Genomic DNA, 16346 nt, shown 5'->3' with positions numbered 1-16346 from the left:
GTTTAAAACTTTTATCATAACAACAGATATAATTTCTTGGAATAATTCATGACAAAATTGTTTTAGCAAAATCAGTTGGAATCGAAAAATTGGTTTAATTCCAGAATATTTACTGAGAAAAAAAGAAGAGTATTTTAGGCGGCAGGGAGACGTGAAGAAAAAGATAAATTGTGCAGAATGATAATAATAAAGAATAAGCCAAACTCTGATTTTAAAATAAGCTTTAATTTAATGCCACTGTCTAATCAGCTCCTGAATTGTCAAAGAGCGTCAACCATATTCCTCTTTCTTTGTCACTGTTCCCATTCCCTCACCAAACCATTTTTCTCCCTTCACTTCCCAATATAAATACTCCAAACTTTCGAACCCTTTTCCATTCATTCATTTCTCTTACTCTCACACTTCACACTCTCTATAACAACACAAACTGACATACATAACATCCTTAGTTTTATCAAACACTTTCATGTTTATGTGAAGGCTGAACCAGAAGAAGTTTCAGCCATGTCAGATGATCAGTTTCAAGCGAGTGGAAACTGGTGGGAATCAGCAAGAAACGTGAGGTTTGAGAGTGGGGAAACACAGTCTTCTTCTTCGGGCCTAACCAACATGGGAAACTATGCTTGGCAGCATGACATGGCTAGGTCTTCTTCCATGGATAACTCTGCCTCAGGAGGTTCCTCTGTGGTTTTCCATGACCAGAAGCAGCTTCAAGTTCAGCCACACCATGACTCAACAGCCACAAATCCCACCAATGACCATCCCAACTTGCACATGATGGGCTTGGGCCTCTCGTCCCAAGCCATGGACTGGAATCAAGCATCTTTGCAGCTGTAAGTGTAGTCTGTGTCAAGACAAAGACTTCTACAACAATACTACTCAAAAGTAGTACAGAAAAAATAAAATAAAGAGAAAGAAAAAAGTTATTGGATCTTTCGTATTCTGTTTTTCTTTCCCTTCTTTCATTCTAACCTTACCAGAATGGAATAATAATATTGAAGAAGAAAAATAAAATGAGTTTTAAAGGTTTTAAATTGTGTCATGTTCATCGTCGCAGTTGCTTCAAATTCTTTGCAATCTTTGGTATTGTGTGAAATTGTAGAAAAATGCGACCGATGCAGCCATGATTGTGATCATTTTGCAGTCATGGCGACAGCAAAAACCTTGATGTTGTGGCTGAAATCATGGTTGCAACCCTTTTTCTAAACCCTTGCTAAGTTGTAACTTTTGTGTGTGTATATGTTTGATTGATGTAGGCGAGGTGAGAAGGGTTCGGAGGGCAGTTTCAGGTCGATGTTGCAAGAGAATTTGAGCTCACCAGGCACCACTTTTCAGCAAGAAAGTGGGAATAACAATATTGCCTTGTCTCATCATCAACAAGTTCATTGGAGGCCAGAAAAGTTGTTCTCTGCGGAGTCATCAAGCAATGAATTCAAGAGGGGTTTCTCCTTGGACCAAACACAGTTCAGTCCTCAATACAGCTCTGGGGACAGCACTGTCACAAGCCAAGGTTTGCCTTGTACTTTTCAGATGGATTATGTGGGTAACCCTTCTTCAATATTGCAAGGACTTTTGGGACATGAGAACAATAACCAACAACCCCACCAAGGTGGTAGTGCTTCCTTTGAGAATCGTCCCATGAATTTTCCTTACTCGGCAACAACCTATGGATTAAGCTCAAACATTGAGTTAGTTCCTTCTTGGTCAAAGGTGCCTCAGTTCTTAAGAGCTTCACCGCCAAAACAACCACCCAATAACCAGTTGCATTTCACTAACAACGCTCCCTTTTGGAACGCTAATTCTGAGCCTTCTATGAAGGATGCTCGATCCAGCTTCATCCCCTCTTTGCAACCACCCTTTTCGCCATCAAATTTCGATGTTCAATCAAAGGTATTGCATTTCATTTTTCCTACACAATATGTTCTATATCACAGTAATAAAGTTTAACCTTAAAACTTCTTACCAACTCTTTAAAATCCTCACCACTATGCAGATCCTGGTAGATCATAACACCATGATATATGATGATTCGTTAATATACTTTAAATCTCCAAAAATCTATTTAGCTTTTTGTTTTATTATACTCTTATTTTCAATTTTCTTGTCTTTTACGCTTAACTACAATAATGTCTACATAAAAAGTATGACATGTTTTACTTTAATCAAGGATCAGAATTTTTTTAGTAGAGATGAATTTGGAAAAGAATGTGGTATTTTCTGGGTTAAGTATTAAACACATAAAGAATGAAGTTTGTATCTTTATTAGGGTTGATAATATTTTGTTGTTAATGGCGATTTGATTGAGCATGGTTTTGCAGAATATATCTGAAGTTAGGGATTCGGGTGTGGTGAAGAAAAGTGGAAGTGAAACAGCACCAAAAAGGCCCAGAAACGAAAACCCATCTCCTTTGCCAGCTTTTAAGGTACAATAAGTGCAAGTAACCTTTTAAGATGAAGGGAAGCTAGCTTTAACCTTTTTATCTTTAATTTTTCTCTCTTTATTTATTCTTTATCACATACTTTTTCCTCATATTTTTTGGGTTTTTGAGTCCTTAAACATTGGATATGAAGCCGTAGTGTACCTCTTGTGTTGTTCTTAGGTGAGAAAAGAGAAGATGGGGGACAGAATCACTGCACTCCAACAATTGGTTTCACCTTTCGGAAAGGTGAGCTTCTGATAAAATCATCTATTCTTTTCTAATATCTTTTGTGGATGACCATGATTTCTTGTGAGTATTTATGATATATAAGAAAGCAGAAAAAGATGATGGCAAGTGTGATTGTACTAATATTGTTTATTGATTTGAAGTTTTAAAATCTGTTTGCAATGTTGTGTGTGTGTGTCAGACTGATACAGCGTCAGTGCTCTCTGAAGCCATTGAATATATCAAATTCCTCCATGAACAAGTCACCGTAAGTCCCATCAAAACTCCCATTAATATATATACATACATATATATATATACACCAAATTTTAAATCTTATTTATTTTCTCATTTTTTAGGTTTTAAGCACTCCCTATATGAAAACTGGTGCTCCCATACACCATCAGCAGGTACTATACGTATATTTATACATTTCCTTTTCTTCAAAATACCTCCAAATGAAACTGAATCTTTTTACGTCAAATTTCTTTCGTCATTTCCTATGTTAAGAATTGAATTTCAATATACTATATATTCCTCCAATGATTCTTATATTCACCACTAAGATCCCGTTTTTTATAAAATTCTCTAAAAATATAAATATATATACAAAAATAAATAAATAAATTTAAAGCATGTAGAGCTTTTGAAGAAGTTAAATGAATATTTTTTTTTCTTCTTATGACTGTTTATTAACACTTAATTATAAATAGATAGTTTGTAGTATTATAGTTAGATTAATCTTTGTAATTTTATGAAAATAGAAGTAGACAGAAGGTTTGAATATAAGAAGATTAATTACGTGAAATTTAAATGTGAGTGGATGGATTCTTTGTTAATGGTGATATTTTGTTTGAGTTTGAAGGGTTTATGTTGAGAATGTTGTGTGTTGTTTGTCGTTTATTTTGTTTCAGAGTTCTGGTAAATCGAAGGAATGTGAGGGTCCAAAGCAAGATCTTAGAAGCCGAGGGCTATGTTTGGTGCCAGTTTCTAGTACATTTCCAGTGACTCATGAACCCACAGTTGAATATTGGACACCAACATTTGGAGGAACTTACAGATAGCTAAGTAATTAGTGGGTGGCAAAAGTGGCACGGAAGCAGTACCCTCAGCAACTAGGACAATGTCTTATCAAGAAACCTAGCCAAATTGGAAATGATAAGATGAAAGAAAAGAGAAGCAGAAGAGAAGGCCACATAAGTATGTGTAAAGTCACAGTTAATTAGTTCTTCTTCTGAGATGATGGAAAATTGAAGATATTAATAAAAGAATATAGAGGGATGAGGAGGGAAAATGACCTTCATAAGAAGGGTCATTGTGGACCAACTATACATGAAGAATGATGAAAGAAAGAGGCCAATTTTTGGGACCATTGGAGCACAATATATATATAGTTACAAGTTTTATTAATAATTGAAGAACTATGTATGCACACCAGGGGAGGGGGATTAGGAGTGACAAAAGATTTCTGTTGCAGAATATAGGGAAGTTCTTGGTCTAAGCTTAGATAGAAAAATTGTTGTTAGAGGAAGATAAAGGAGCTTTTGTTAATTTTTCTTCTTGTTATTTTGTGCATAGAGCTGGGACTGCTACTTTAGTTCAAGGAAAAGAAAAAAAAACTAATTTGATGGAATCATTGAAATATAGAAGAGTGAGTGAGTGTGTGGGATATGTCATTTGATTGGAAATCTCACTTTTGATTTGTTTATTTCTTTAAGAATATGTAAGTGGAAGTCAGAGGGTGGCCCATCCACCCCTTTCAGTTTTTGTTTCAAAATTCACTTCAAATTACATGTTTTACATTTTCCATTTATATATATATATATATATATATATATATAAATGTATGTATGTAGCTATATCTTGGAGATGCTTGCACACATGCTTTTGTGCTTTGTAATGAATGGTCACATAGAGGGGCTTCTATTGGAAGCACATGTAAAAAGAAGAGAAAACCCACAAATGTTTTCATCTTCCACAAAGTTCTGGAGATGGTCCAGATTTAGAATGACGTGTGCATACGTCATTATTGCCACTTTTTTATTTCTCAGAACAAAAACTGTGCAACAAATTCAATTATTTGAGAATGAAATAAATAATTTTTTACTATATTATTAATCAGAAATAATGTAAACTGATTAGTTATTTTAAGCATGTGTGATTATTTAAAAACACAAATTTGAGATAATAATAATAATAAAAACAATCCCTCCTTAAAGTTTAATTTTAAAGGGTAATTATTACTTTTCAAAATTCTTAAAAAGTAAATGGCAATAAAGTAATTAATTATATCCTTAAAATAAACTAATTTCTGAAGTTGAACTATTTTTTGGTTGATAAATAAGTAGTTTATGAGTACTATTAAGGGGTAGTTGTTGTTGAGAGAGGGTTTCTCTTTTTCTTTTTCTTAAACATAGATATAAGGTCTAATACAATGTATGGAAAAGGTTGTTGGGGATAAGGTCAAATGCTGTTCTTCTTTTCAGTGAATTATATTAAGAAAATTGAGACATAATAGAAACAAATTTCATAAGGGCACAATAGAAAGCCATATTATAATAACACAATATTAGAATTATAAACTCATTAGATTGGCATATCTTGAAACCTTTGCCACTAGTTATGACTTGGACCCTATTGGACAGAGAGTATTATAAACTATTTTGTCTTGGGCCATGGAAAACTACTTTACCAAATCTCACTCTCAAACTTCTCTAGCAAGATCAGAACATAAACTAATTCAAACATAAAGCACTTAAGCATTAGCCATTATTGTGTTAACAAAGCTAGTTGTCATGGGGCTCCACACTAGTCTAATTGCTTTCTTCAAAAAATTTGTCTTCACTAGAGAAACTGTCACACATGATTTAACTACATTTTTTCAGGGGTTATCTCATCATCAACCAAAGTTTATTCAGTATTAATTTACATAAGATAATGATGAGAGGAATCTACTATTCCCTTGTTTTTGTGGAAAGTATTTGGCACAAAGGTTATAGTTTGGAAGAAGTTAGAAGTGAGTAAGAGATATGGGAGGGGACCAGCAATAACTGTTTTCTTATTAAGTTACCATCTTTATACTTCTCCAATAGCATTAGAGTGGAGTAATAATTATATATAATAAGGTACATAATGAACCGTATATTGAGCACATTTTTTTTTAAATAATTGGTAAATTAAATATACTTTTTTCTAACCCTTTGAAGGGCATCTTCTTTAGTATGTAGAACCTTTTCTCATGAATATGCCACTCATGAGATATAATAATGTGTATTTTTTTTTATTATTTTGGAGCTGGTTTGTTCTTTACCTGATATAAGATATTATTTCATTGTTTTTAATAATTTCTGTCGCATAATGCTAAAACATGATTGCTAATCAATGAATTTCGTAGATACCAGAGTACATGGACCAAAAGAGAGAAGGAATAGAATCTTCAAATTATTTGGGCCTATATCAATTTTCTATAGATTCCATAATTCCTATCCCTTTTCTCAACTTTTTATGGCATCCATTGCAGCACTTGACACATACATTTGCTTAACTTTCACTTCTTTACTCTAATCATGTTTACCATTTATATAAGCACTTGAGCATAGGAAGAGCAATGAGTTCTTCTCATAACTACGGTGAAAAAAATATTATTTCAATAATTGAGAACAGATATATAATCAATTATTGATTGCTATAATTGATTATATGAACAAACTTTGTAATTGTATACGTTCGATGAAAAGTGATTTTATGGTATATTTTGTTTGAATTTTCTCAAAAATATTAATATCTCAGATTTGTTTTTTTTTTAAATGGTATAAAATTATTTTAAAACAGATGATTTTTATTTGACATATTACCTATTATAAAAAAAATTGTTTTCTTTGTAAAAACAAGCAAATAAAGTAGGATTAAAAGAATTTTATGTTGTGGTCTTAATCAGAAACTACCATGCATACATGATAAGTTTATTAAGTTTAATAATAATTTACTTAAACATTATACTAATCACAATTTCTACCTTTTTTTTATCGCTTAAAAAATAATTAAATAAAATGGAGCACTTTGATGCCCAACCCATATACATAATCAGACTTGAGTTATACAAAATCAGACTTTGAGAGTTAAAGATAACAAGTTGACCAAGAAGAGCCAATCAAGTCTCTAAATATCTAAAAACAAACCCAAAAACATAATTACAGTTTGATAGTATAAAAAAACCTACATTTTCAGAGTCTAAAATGAAACTACTTTAAAATTATAATCTAGATACCAAAACATGCTTGAACAGTAACTCAATCAGTTCCTTTTCCATCAATCAAACTAAAGTGTTTGAAAAAAAAAATCTAATCCAAACATGCTCTAGTTATACTACAAGGCCACAAGTAACTTTTTCTGTAGATTCCATTCCAAGTTTTCTGAGCTAGTCATGTGTATGTCTGGTCTACTTCATCATGTTTGAAAAGGACCGCGTCATTGGAATCTAGAAAAAGAGAAAACAAAAAAATTGAGAAAAATTTGCTGCTGGAATTCAAGAGAGTGGCTAGTTTAGCTAGTTGAGAAAAGATATGAGGGTAGGCAACTTTTGCTATGAAACGGAAGAATAGGATGCCGCAAAGCTAGAAGTAGAAAATTGGACACAAACCAATGATAGGAAGGGAAAAAATGGACAAGAATACGAAAAAGCTTTGAGAATCACATGACACTGGATTTTTTTTCATATCAAAGGTAAAGAAAAAGCAATGTGTATCAGAATATTTCTCTTCTTTGTGACAGCTGCCTACTTATGTCGCATGGACTGTCTAATCAGTATTGTTTCAATTATATAGAGATGGTGTTTTTGCATAGTTTTTCCACAGTTTTTTTTTTTTAATTGTCGAATATAAAAGTTAAACAATGGCTATATTTGAAGGTTTAGGAAGGACTTCCAGTACACAGCACACGTGATGAGAACCTATGCAGAGAGGAACTGATGTCATAATTAACGAAAATGAATCTGCTAGATTATGAGGGAGAAGGTGCCATTTTATTAGGTAGATAATGAAAAAGACATAAAACTATGGGACATCACTAATATGTGTAATGAATCACATGAAGGTTATGCTGAATGGTATAGTGGGTTTGTCCTTTTCATATAAAACTAGCTTTGCCTCTTCCATTTGATGTACCAATTTCGTTTTGTTTTGGGAAACGTTTGAATAGAATATATATAACCAATAACCTATAGCAGTAGAGCTGAAATTATGCATATCCCAATTATTGGCATAGGGGCTATAACTTTCATTTTAGTTTTTCTTTGTTTTGTTTGTTGTGTAGGTATCTTTTCAACAGGTAGAACAAATAAAGTGGCTTTATGTTCACAGTAAAAGATATTGTAGACTAGTTTAATTTCCTCAAACTATGAAAGGGGGATTACAAAACAAATGAAAAAGTGTTTTCTAAGCCTAAAATTGAAAGAAAAGGCTAAACTTCACATTAGCAAATATCACTCAACACAGCACAGTGTCTGACACAAAAATGAAACTCAATACAGAGAATTTTCTCCTAAAAAGGAGTAAAATTGCAGGCAAAGAGAATAGAACTCAATATCCTCTATTATCTAGATTAAAAATTGGATGAGTATCTTCCTTGAACTTCTTCGTAATGTTGGCAATATATTTCCCATGGTGGAATGCTTGCTCCAACTCAAGCTCTGTTGGCTTTCTAGAGCCATCACCAGTGTAAGTTCCTGCACCATAAGGACTTCCACCTTTCACCTCGCTCATCTCAAACATGTCAGGACCGAATGTGTATCCCATAGGAACAAATATCATTCCATGATGAGCCAGCTGAGTGATAGCAGTAAGCCTGTCATAGATTCCACAGTTTTCATATCTCAGTAGTGCATAATGAATGATAAGATATTTGTTCAATAAGTGAGTCTACATATATCATTGATAACATATATTACAAGTTATCAAAGAATTAACCCTTTTGAAGTGTTGTTAGAAGGGTGAAATTTTCTGAGTAGTTGACATTTTCTAAGTTATGTGCTCCACAATATACAAAGTATTGGTTCTGTTTTCATGTCAGGTGAAAATAGAAATGGGAAAAAGGTTGAAAATTCATTGTCTGCATTAAGGGATGTTTACTTATCATACAATGTTTTGTTCCTCTACTCAAATATGACATCAAATATAATAGATACTATTTCTGTCATCACAGGAACTGATTATGAAATTACATTGAGATTGAGATAGAGGGGTCTTACGGTGCCGTCTCTTGTCCACCACCTTGGGAACTGGTGCTGTAGAAGATTCCAGCAGGCTTGCGAGCAAGCATTTGCGCTATCCATAGAAATTGAGTAGAATCTAGGAAAGCCATAAACTGAGAAGCCATCATTCCACACCTTGATGGGAAGCCAAAGATAAACCCATCTGCCTCAGGCAGTTTCATTTGGTTGATGATTGGTACATCACTCTTGGGTGGTGCTCCCACCCTAACAAGCTCTTCTTCTGTCAACGTCTCAGGTACCTGCTCATAGGTTAAATAAAGTCACCACTGCACCTTGTTTTTCTACACAAAATTAAAACAAAATGTTTACTTTTCCCTTACGAGAAAAATAATGTAAAACTTAATTTTGCATAAATTTAGCAAGAACAAATTTGGAAGGTCTTATTCATACTATGATTAATGGAGACTCCGTGACTTTGTTTCAAATTTTGATAGAATTGGTTTTGGTTCATTGAATATTAATAAAATGTGTGTCCAAATTAATCAGTCACAATTTTTTGGTTTCATCAAGCATCAGGGCGTTAAACTTTTTATTATGAATCATTAAACATACAGAAATGAGCATCCAAAAACAAAAGCCAGCCACAAATTTTTGGTTAAATCAAGCATCAGGGTCCTCAAAATATGATTTTGGCCCTAAACCAAATGTTTACTAAAATATATATCGAAACTAAGAACATGAATGTATTGGAAAAGTAAAAAGGCTATGGACTCTCCTCTTGCAAGGGGACCATTGTAATATATCTATGTAGCTATAGAGAAGGAACCAAGCCAACTGAAAGTTTGAATCTAACTTTGTGATGGTTTGAACATAAGGCAGCAGCAATTATATGAAGTTTAAAACTATATATCAATGTAAAGCAGAAACACTGTAATCCGGTTAACACATGAAGATTATTTTTATGGAATTTATCTGTTCAATAGATGAACAGAGGAATAAAGCTTAGGTATGGAATCATAGTTGCTTAGTGTTTGAAATTTTATGCCAACACTAAATAGAACGGACAGGATTAGGAATTGTGATCAATGAAACAAAGATACATACCTGCCACATTGTGGCCTCAACACCATTCACAGAATTAGCCCCGAGAAATATTTCACATGCTAGTCTTTCAACATGGCCATACATTGAGTAATACCTGCCAAACGAATAGAAAAATTACATCAAAAACCTCAAATAACATCATGGCAATGCCATAGAGGCACACATGATAGGGTTGAGATCAGATAATGAGGATCTGAAAGTATCAAATGGTCTGTTTTACATTATTGTTGAAATTAATTTACTCTTATAGCAGCATTTAGAATATTATGTGACAAGCACAGAAACACATCAACCCAACAATTGCTTGTGCATTACATGTAAGCATCATTGCATCATTTTAGAATTTAGATGAACTAAACCTACAAAAAGAGTCTTCATATCAATTATACTAGTTCTATTGCATGCAAGTCTTGTATGGGAATACACACACTCCCACACATACGCATATATTTACCATATATATCCAATTAAAACCCAGATAACAATTTTGAAATGTGCTTTCATCGTAGAAAATAGAAAATGTAAAAGATGTAGAATACTTCGGAAAGACATGCATCAAGAGAATGATCAAGTTTTCTTACAAGTTGGGCAAATAAAAAAGTATAAGATTCCGGCATCATGGGTTCTAGGGAAAATCTCTAAACACCCGCAATGATCAAACAAACCATTGTATCGTTACAGAACAGAGGGAAAAATAGAGCCAGAGAAAGAATCCATCGTATCTTTCAAAGTTAGACTCCAAGATTTTCAAAGAACATTGAAATTTGAAATACTTCAAATTTAATAACCAGTTGAAGAAGTAAAAGAAACCCAATGAGCAATACCATTCAACATGCATCATGATTCTTCATGCATGTTTGAACAGGTACGAATAAAGATTAACTAGTTATAATTAAAACACACACATGTATAAAGAATCAATTGGTGAAGACAACAAAGGCTAAGGCAAGCATACACAATATAAACTTTGACAGCCATTGATGATCGTTCAAGGTCACTTTGCTGATTGTCTTTCTCCTCTTGTTGTCTTAGTATTCTTTCTTGGCGAAATGAAAAATGAACAGTTAACAGTTGGTGACTGAAATGGCGCCAAGAAGGATCCATATTTATTGGTTGAATTTAAAACGATTAACGGTTGGGTGTTCTTTTAAAAAAATTGTTTTCTTCAAGTCCCATCAATTTCTCGAAGAACACTAAAATAAAGGAAAAATGAATTGAAAAACTCAGAAAGTCAATGTTTATTGATAAAAGTTAACAAGGTGTTATTCTTTGTTTAATATGCTTATTAATGCTATTATAGCTAAAAATGTAAGAAAAATAGTCTTTAATTAATATATTTATTGTTGTTTTTAAATAATTTTGGTAATCAATTAACAATATGTATGCAATTAACTTTTCAATAAAAAAAAAAAAAAATTTGTTTTACTGAATTGCACAATGTATAACTGTTATTACTGAAAATGAGTAAGAACTGCCCGAGGTGATGAATCTGAGTTGATCGGGTTGATCAATATTTTTTTTGAAGGATTGTCGAGTTTTATTGATACAAGTCGACTAGAAGTCCACCTATAGAAGGTTATTCGACTCACAAGTAAGTAAGAGTATAATGATATATTAGTAATGAGTAAATGAAAGTATTAAGTGAGTGAGAAATACTCCTTAAAGTTATATTTATAGGTTCATGCCTCTATTTACGTGTGTAAGTAACCGTTTATATTATTATGAGTAGGGTCGATCTCTACGGGCACATTGAGGTGGTTACCTTTTAATATCAATGATATATGCGTAACTGCATGTGATTAAATGCCACATTAAGACTGAGAATACACAAGTCCCCCAAGCTCGAGACTAACCTTAAGAATGGTCTAGAGTTTTATTGATCATAAGTAGTCTTAAGTTGATCTTTGCAACCAATTATAACTTGTTAATCCAGGCTTATTTGGCTTAATGGTTAGAGCTCAATGTAATTAAAATGTAATAAAGGTGATAATCATTGTCATCAAATGATAATTGAAGTAGTAAATGCAATAATGAGGAGGATAAAAACTATAAATGCATTTTTTTTATATCTCAATATGAGATGTATGTCTTTTAGGTGTCAGGTCAGTTTGGTGGTTGATGTTTCAATGAAAAGTTGTCATGAAGAGACACGTTGTCCTAGACCGATGTGATAGTTCATTTTGGTGGGGTTAACATTTTTAAACATTATGGTTCAAGTGAGGCATTTTTTTGAAAGCCTATAAAAGATAGAAAGAGGATATTTTTTCATCTTTCCCTCAGTAGCTTTTGTTGGTATTGTTGTTTATGCTAGGTTCTAGTTCTTTGATCCTATTCTTCAACTTTTCATGATCTTTTAGCATTTGTTGCTCATTTAGAATTTTAGGCATGTCTATGGTGTTAGGTTAAGTCAAATCAAGTTAAGTTCAGTTAAATGTCACTTCTTTTAATCGACAAGCGGATCGAGTCAAATCGAGGTTGTTGTATCCACGAAATTAATAAGATCAAAGTACAATTATCTTTCAAGATGAAGTGATACGAAAATTGGAGATAGTTTGCATATTATTTTATAAATAAACAACTATTGAAATTCTACTAAATATTTAGATTGAGAGGTGAAGTTTAGACAATCAGTGAAGGAAGGAAGTAACAACATAGCACAAACTAAGCTTGAAATAGCTTTGTGAATTTCCTTTTTTATTGTTACTAGTAAATGCAATATTTATTCAAAATCTTTGTTCCTGTTTTGGCTAAACTAAGTTGATTCCGCACAAGTTATCCAAACCAATAAGTCACTGTTGTGTCTTATCTCTCCATTAAAATGGAACAATTCATCATATTCTTAGTTTCACACTTTGCAACCATTGAATCTTATGGCTGACTGAATAGGGTTCAGAAACACGAAATTGCCTTCCGGCCTCATTCATGCCCTATGGACAATCAAGGTCGTTCCTCACCATTGAGCATTAAGAACACTACCAGATCAAAGGAATTTGAATGTAAAAGAGAAACATACCTTTATAAAGAAAAATAACTCCAAAAATATCACGTTGTCATTCAATCCCAATAAGATAGATTTAGCAACTCATAATAAAATCTTACAATGAAAGTTCAAGTATGAGAGGCTAAAGTACAACAAACATGGATCCCTAAGTGTTGTGGCCAACTTAGGCTTCAAGATGTCCTTCTCCAGAGATTAGCCTTCACTTTTTCTGATATTTTGACCTTCTAGCCTGATTGATTATGAAGTTCAGACTCTTTGAGCCTAAACCAACAAAACCTCTATATCTAAACCTCTTTTTGGATCTCACTTGATCCTTTTTCTACTTGATTTCTCAAGTACTCTCTATGTTTCTCAATGGCTATTGGTTCCTCTCGCTGCATCTCGATGCTTTGAACATTGCTCTAAGGTCCCTATTTATAGACTTTTTAAATGGGATTAAAAGGGATTCAATCAACCACTCAATGCAGGATAATCCGCTTAGTCGATTAACTTTTTCATCCTTAAGAAATCTTTGGGCTTCTAAAGATTTCCATAGTGAGGGATTCGCTCCCAATCTAGCCCAACACTGACCTTTCTTTCTCATCAAGCAAAATTGTCTTAGATTGGGCTTTTAGCACAATCTCTTTGTTCCCAAACTTGGTGCAGATTGGCTCAAGCCCTTTCTGAGTGAAATTGGACTTTCTTTATGGTTAAGGATGTTAATTCGCTCATCCCTTTTTATGATCACTCAACCCTTTGATCTCTGGATTTCTTTAACTACACTGACCTGAATCCACTCAACGTATGTAGATGCATTTAAGGTTTTAAGTGTTTTTCATGGGATTTGCTCTTTGGACTCAATCCGTTGAGCCATTCTTCATGTGTTGGGTGTATTAGCTTTGTTGCTTCATCCTTGTTTGATTTTTTTCTACACTTTTTTGCAAGAATTTATGCAATTCCTTCTTTTCTTTTTTGTCTTCATGTGCAGCTGGAGTTAGAGGTTTCTTGACACATTTCTTACTAAATTTTGTACAAATTTAACACAACTTACATGCCTATTGAACTATAAAAACTACTACATTCTAGTACTTATTGTTGAGCAAGGTGTTTTAATGTTTCCAAATTTGCTTTGAAGAACTTATTGTTGTGTTTGTGTGTGTTATTTAGTATATTTTGAGTTGTCAATTCACATCTAGTATTGATCCAAGCTCACTTGATTCTTTATCTCTTTTGAAAGAAGTGTTTTCTAAAAGTTGTGTGAATTTTAGTCAGTTGTCTCAAACTTTTTATCTAGTTGATTTGTTGAAACAACTGGTTGATTGGCACTTAGTATTTTTCAAAGGTTTTGAAAAGGATTTGCTTTCTTTTGTCTTTTCTGTAAGGCAAAAACAATCGGTTATTTTGATAAAATAACTAGATGTTTTATGTGAAATCCTTAATAGAAAAATAAATCAATTTGTTTTTTTTAATAGAATTTTGTTATGAATTCAAAACTGTTTTTAAATTTTTCTAACTGCTTTTGATAAATGATGTAATAGTTTTGACCACTTATTTGAGTCTATATAAAGACTTTTTTATGATCTTTTCAAGCACCTAAGAAAGAAAGTTTATTAAAAATGTTTTCAATAGAAGATCAAGAGCTTTTGGATCATTGCTTGTGTGTGAAATAAGATCAGAGTTTTCTACTAGTTTGTACTAATGCTTTATAAAGCCCAAGTGTATTCCATTTCCTTCTTTGAATACTGTAATTGTGTGTAAGTCAGTTTCAGAAAGGTATTTTGGGAACTGTGGTGTTGCCAAGGAGGGTTGTGTGTTCTTGAGGAGTTTAAGATCAACATTCTTGGTGTGGTTTTGGCTAAGAAGTGTTGTGTGTTCGTGAGGGGTTCAAGATCAACATCCATAATGTGTTTTGTAATCTAGTTTTGATTGAATAGTGAACTCTCAGTGGTTAGCTGAGGACTAGATGTAGCTATTGGTTAAGAGTTAACTAATATAAATATCTTTGTGTGAATCTCTTTTTCCCTGCTCTTATACACTGCTTTGTAATTTGTTCTTTGTTTGCTTGCATAAACAATCAGTTGTTTCGATAAAACAACTGGTTGTTTTTTTCATATTGTAAATATAATATTTTATCCAGTTGAACAGAAAATCCATTGGTTAATTTTTACAGACCTTTTCACTCTACTTCCAATCTTTGCGAAAATCTTGTGAAAACAATTCAGTGCCTCTTGTTTTGGCCACACATTCTAACAATTATCAATCTAACTTTTCTGCTTCTACTTCTTTTAATCTTATCTCTTCCTTTAGGGGAGTGCTCTTGTTAGTACAAAGGTTACGCCTATGGCAGAAGATGATTCCACGAGTCACACTAACTCATTTTTTTTAAGGGGATAGTTTAAAAATTATTTTAGATGTTATACCTGTTAGAAAAGATGACTTTAAACTAGAGGGGGGGTGAATTGTTTAAAGGGGTTTTCGCAAACTTTTCCCAGCTAGAATGAATTTATTTCATAAACCAATTGATTCAGCAATTCAGTTAGCCAAAACAGCAAGCAAAACTGTAATACTAGAAAAAACAATCGGTTGTTTCTTCTAAACAATCGATTGTTTATACCAGCAAAGCTCAGTCAAAGAAAACATTTAAAACTGATTGGTCAAAGCATTTAAAGCTCAGTCAAAGAAAACAGTTTTTCTGTTATGGTTTCAAAACAAACAATCGATTGTTTCCTCGAATCAATCGGTTGTTTTGTTACTTAACAGATTTCACCATTCAAAAACAGTTTTCAAACTTTCTCAAAACACCTAAGTGTAAACAATCGGTTGTTTCGACAAAACAATCGGTTGTTTCAACTTAGTTTGAAAAACATTTTTCTTTGTTAAAGATTGAGATGCTAATTGCTTTGAGATTTAATCTAAGGGTTGATTACAACATTGAACTACCCCAGAACAAAGCTTAAACCAGCACAGCAGCATCAAGCAAAGCAGAGGCTTCAACATCCTTCAAAGGATTTGGATTCTTCAAAACATAGAACACCACTTGGTTCAACAATCTCCCCCTATTTGATGAAGACAAATCCCTGATGCTTGTGTTGTTCTTGATTAAATCTGAAGCAATTCCTACAATAGAACTTTGAGCAATACATTGAACTTTTGATATTCTGTTAGCATACAGATAAACAATTAAAGCTTAAAAACATCTAATATCAGAACCAAATAACATCACCCAAACTGTTTTTAACAACTTGAAAAACAGAAACTTAAAACAAATTGGAAACACAGCATATATCTCCCCCTATTTGTCTTCACAAATAGACAAAGATAAGAGATAAAACAAGATATTGTTTCCATTACATCAGAATTAAAACAGCAACAGCAGAAGGAAAGAAAATTTTAAAACCAGAAAAGAGAA

At 32.9% G+C, this 16346-nt stretch overlaps 2 protein-coding genes across 2 annotated transcripts; one reads left to right on the top strand and one right to left on the bottom strand.

Annotated features, from left to right (window-relative positions):
- The first annotated feature begins 254 nt into the window (after positions 1–254).
- Positions 255–4422, top strand: LOC137825619 (transcription factor bHLH123). The gene is made up of 7 exons (XM_068631336.2): positions 255–833; positions 1257–1890; positions 2319–2423; positions 2601–2666; positions 2848–2913; positions 3005–3055; positions 3560–4422. Exons 1-7 carry the CDS (start codon positions 505–507, stop codon positions 3707–3709), a joined length of 1401 nt encoding a protein of 466 aa, XP_068487437.1. The 5' UTR covers positions 255–504; the 3' UTR covers positions 3710–4422.
- A 3573-nt stretch (positions 4423–7995) lies between these two features.
- Positions 7996–10977, bottom strand: LOC137821280 (NAD(P)H dehydrogenase (quinone) FQR1). The gene is made up of 4 exons (XM_068625800.2): positions 10913–10977; positions 9958–10051; positions 8890–9152; positions 7996–8486 (listed from the first exon to the last, which is right to left on the bottom strand). Exons 1-4 carry the CDS (start codon positions 10933–10935, stop codon positions 8222–8224), a joined length of 645 nt encoding a protein of 214 aa, XP_068481901.1. The 5' UTR covers positions 10936–10977; the 3' UTR covers positions 7996–8221.
- Between the last annotated feature and the right edge of the window lie 5369 nt (positions 10978–16346).

The sequence above is a fragment of the Phaseolus vulgaris genome, chromosome 11, assembly GCF_051622355.1.
Source record: "Phaseolus vulgaris cultivar YP4 chromosome 11, ASM5162235v1, whole genome shotgun sequence".
Lineage (NCBI taxonomy): Eukaryota > Viridiplantae > Streptophyta > Magnoliopsida > Fabales > Fabaceae > Phaseolus > Phaseolus vulgaris.
The sequence above is the reverse complement of the archived record's forward strand: the minus strand, read 5'-3'. Positions and strand labels throughout refer to the sequence as shown.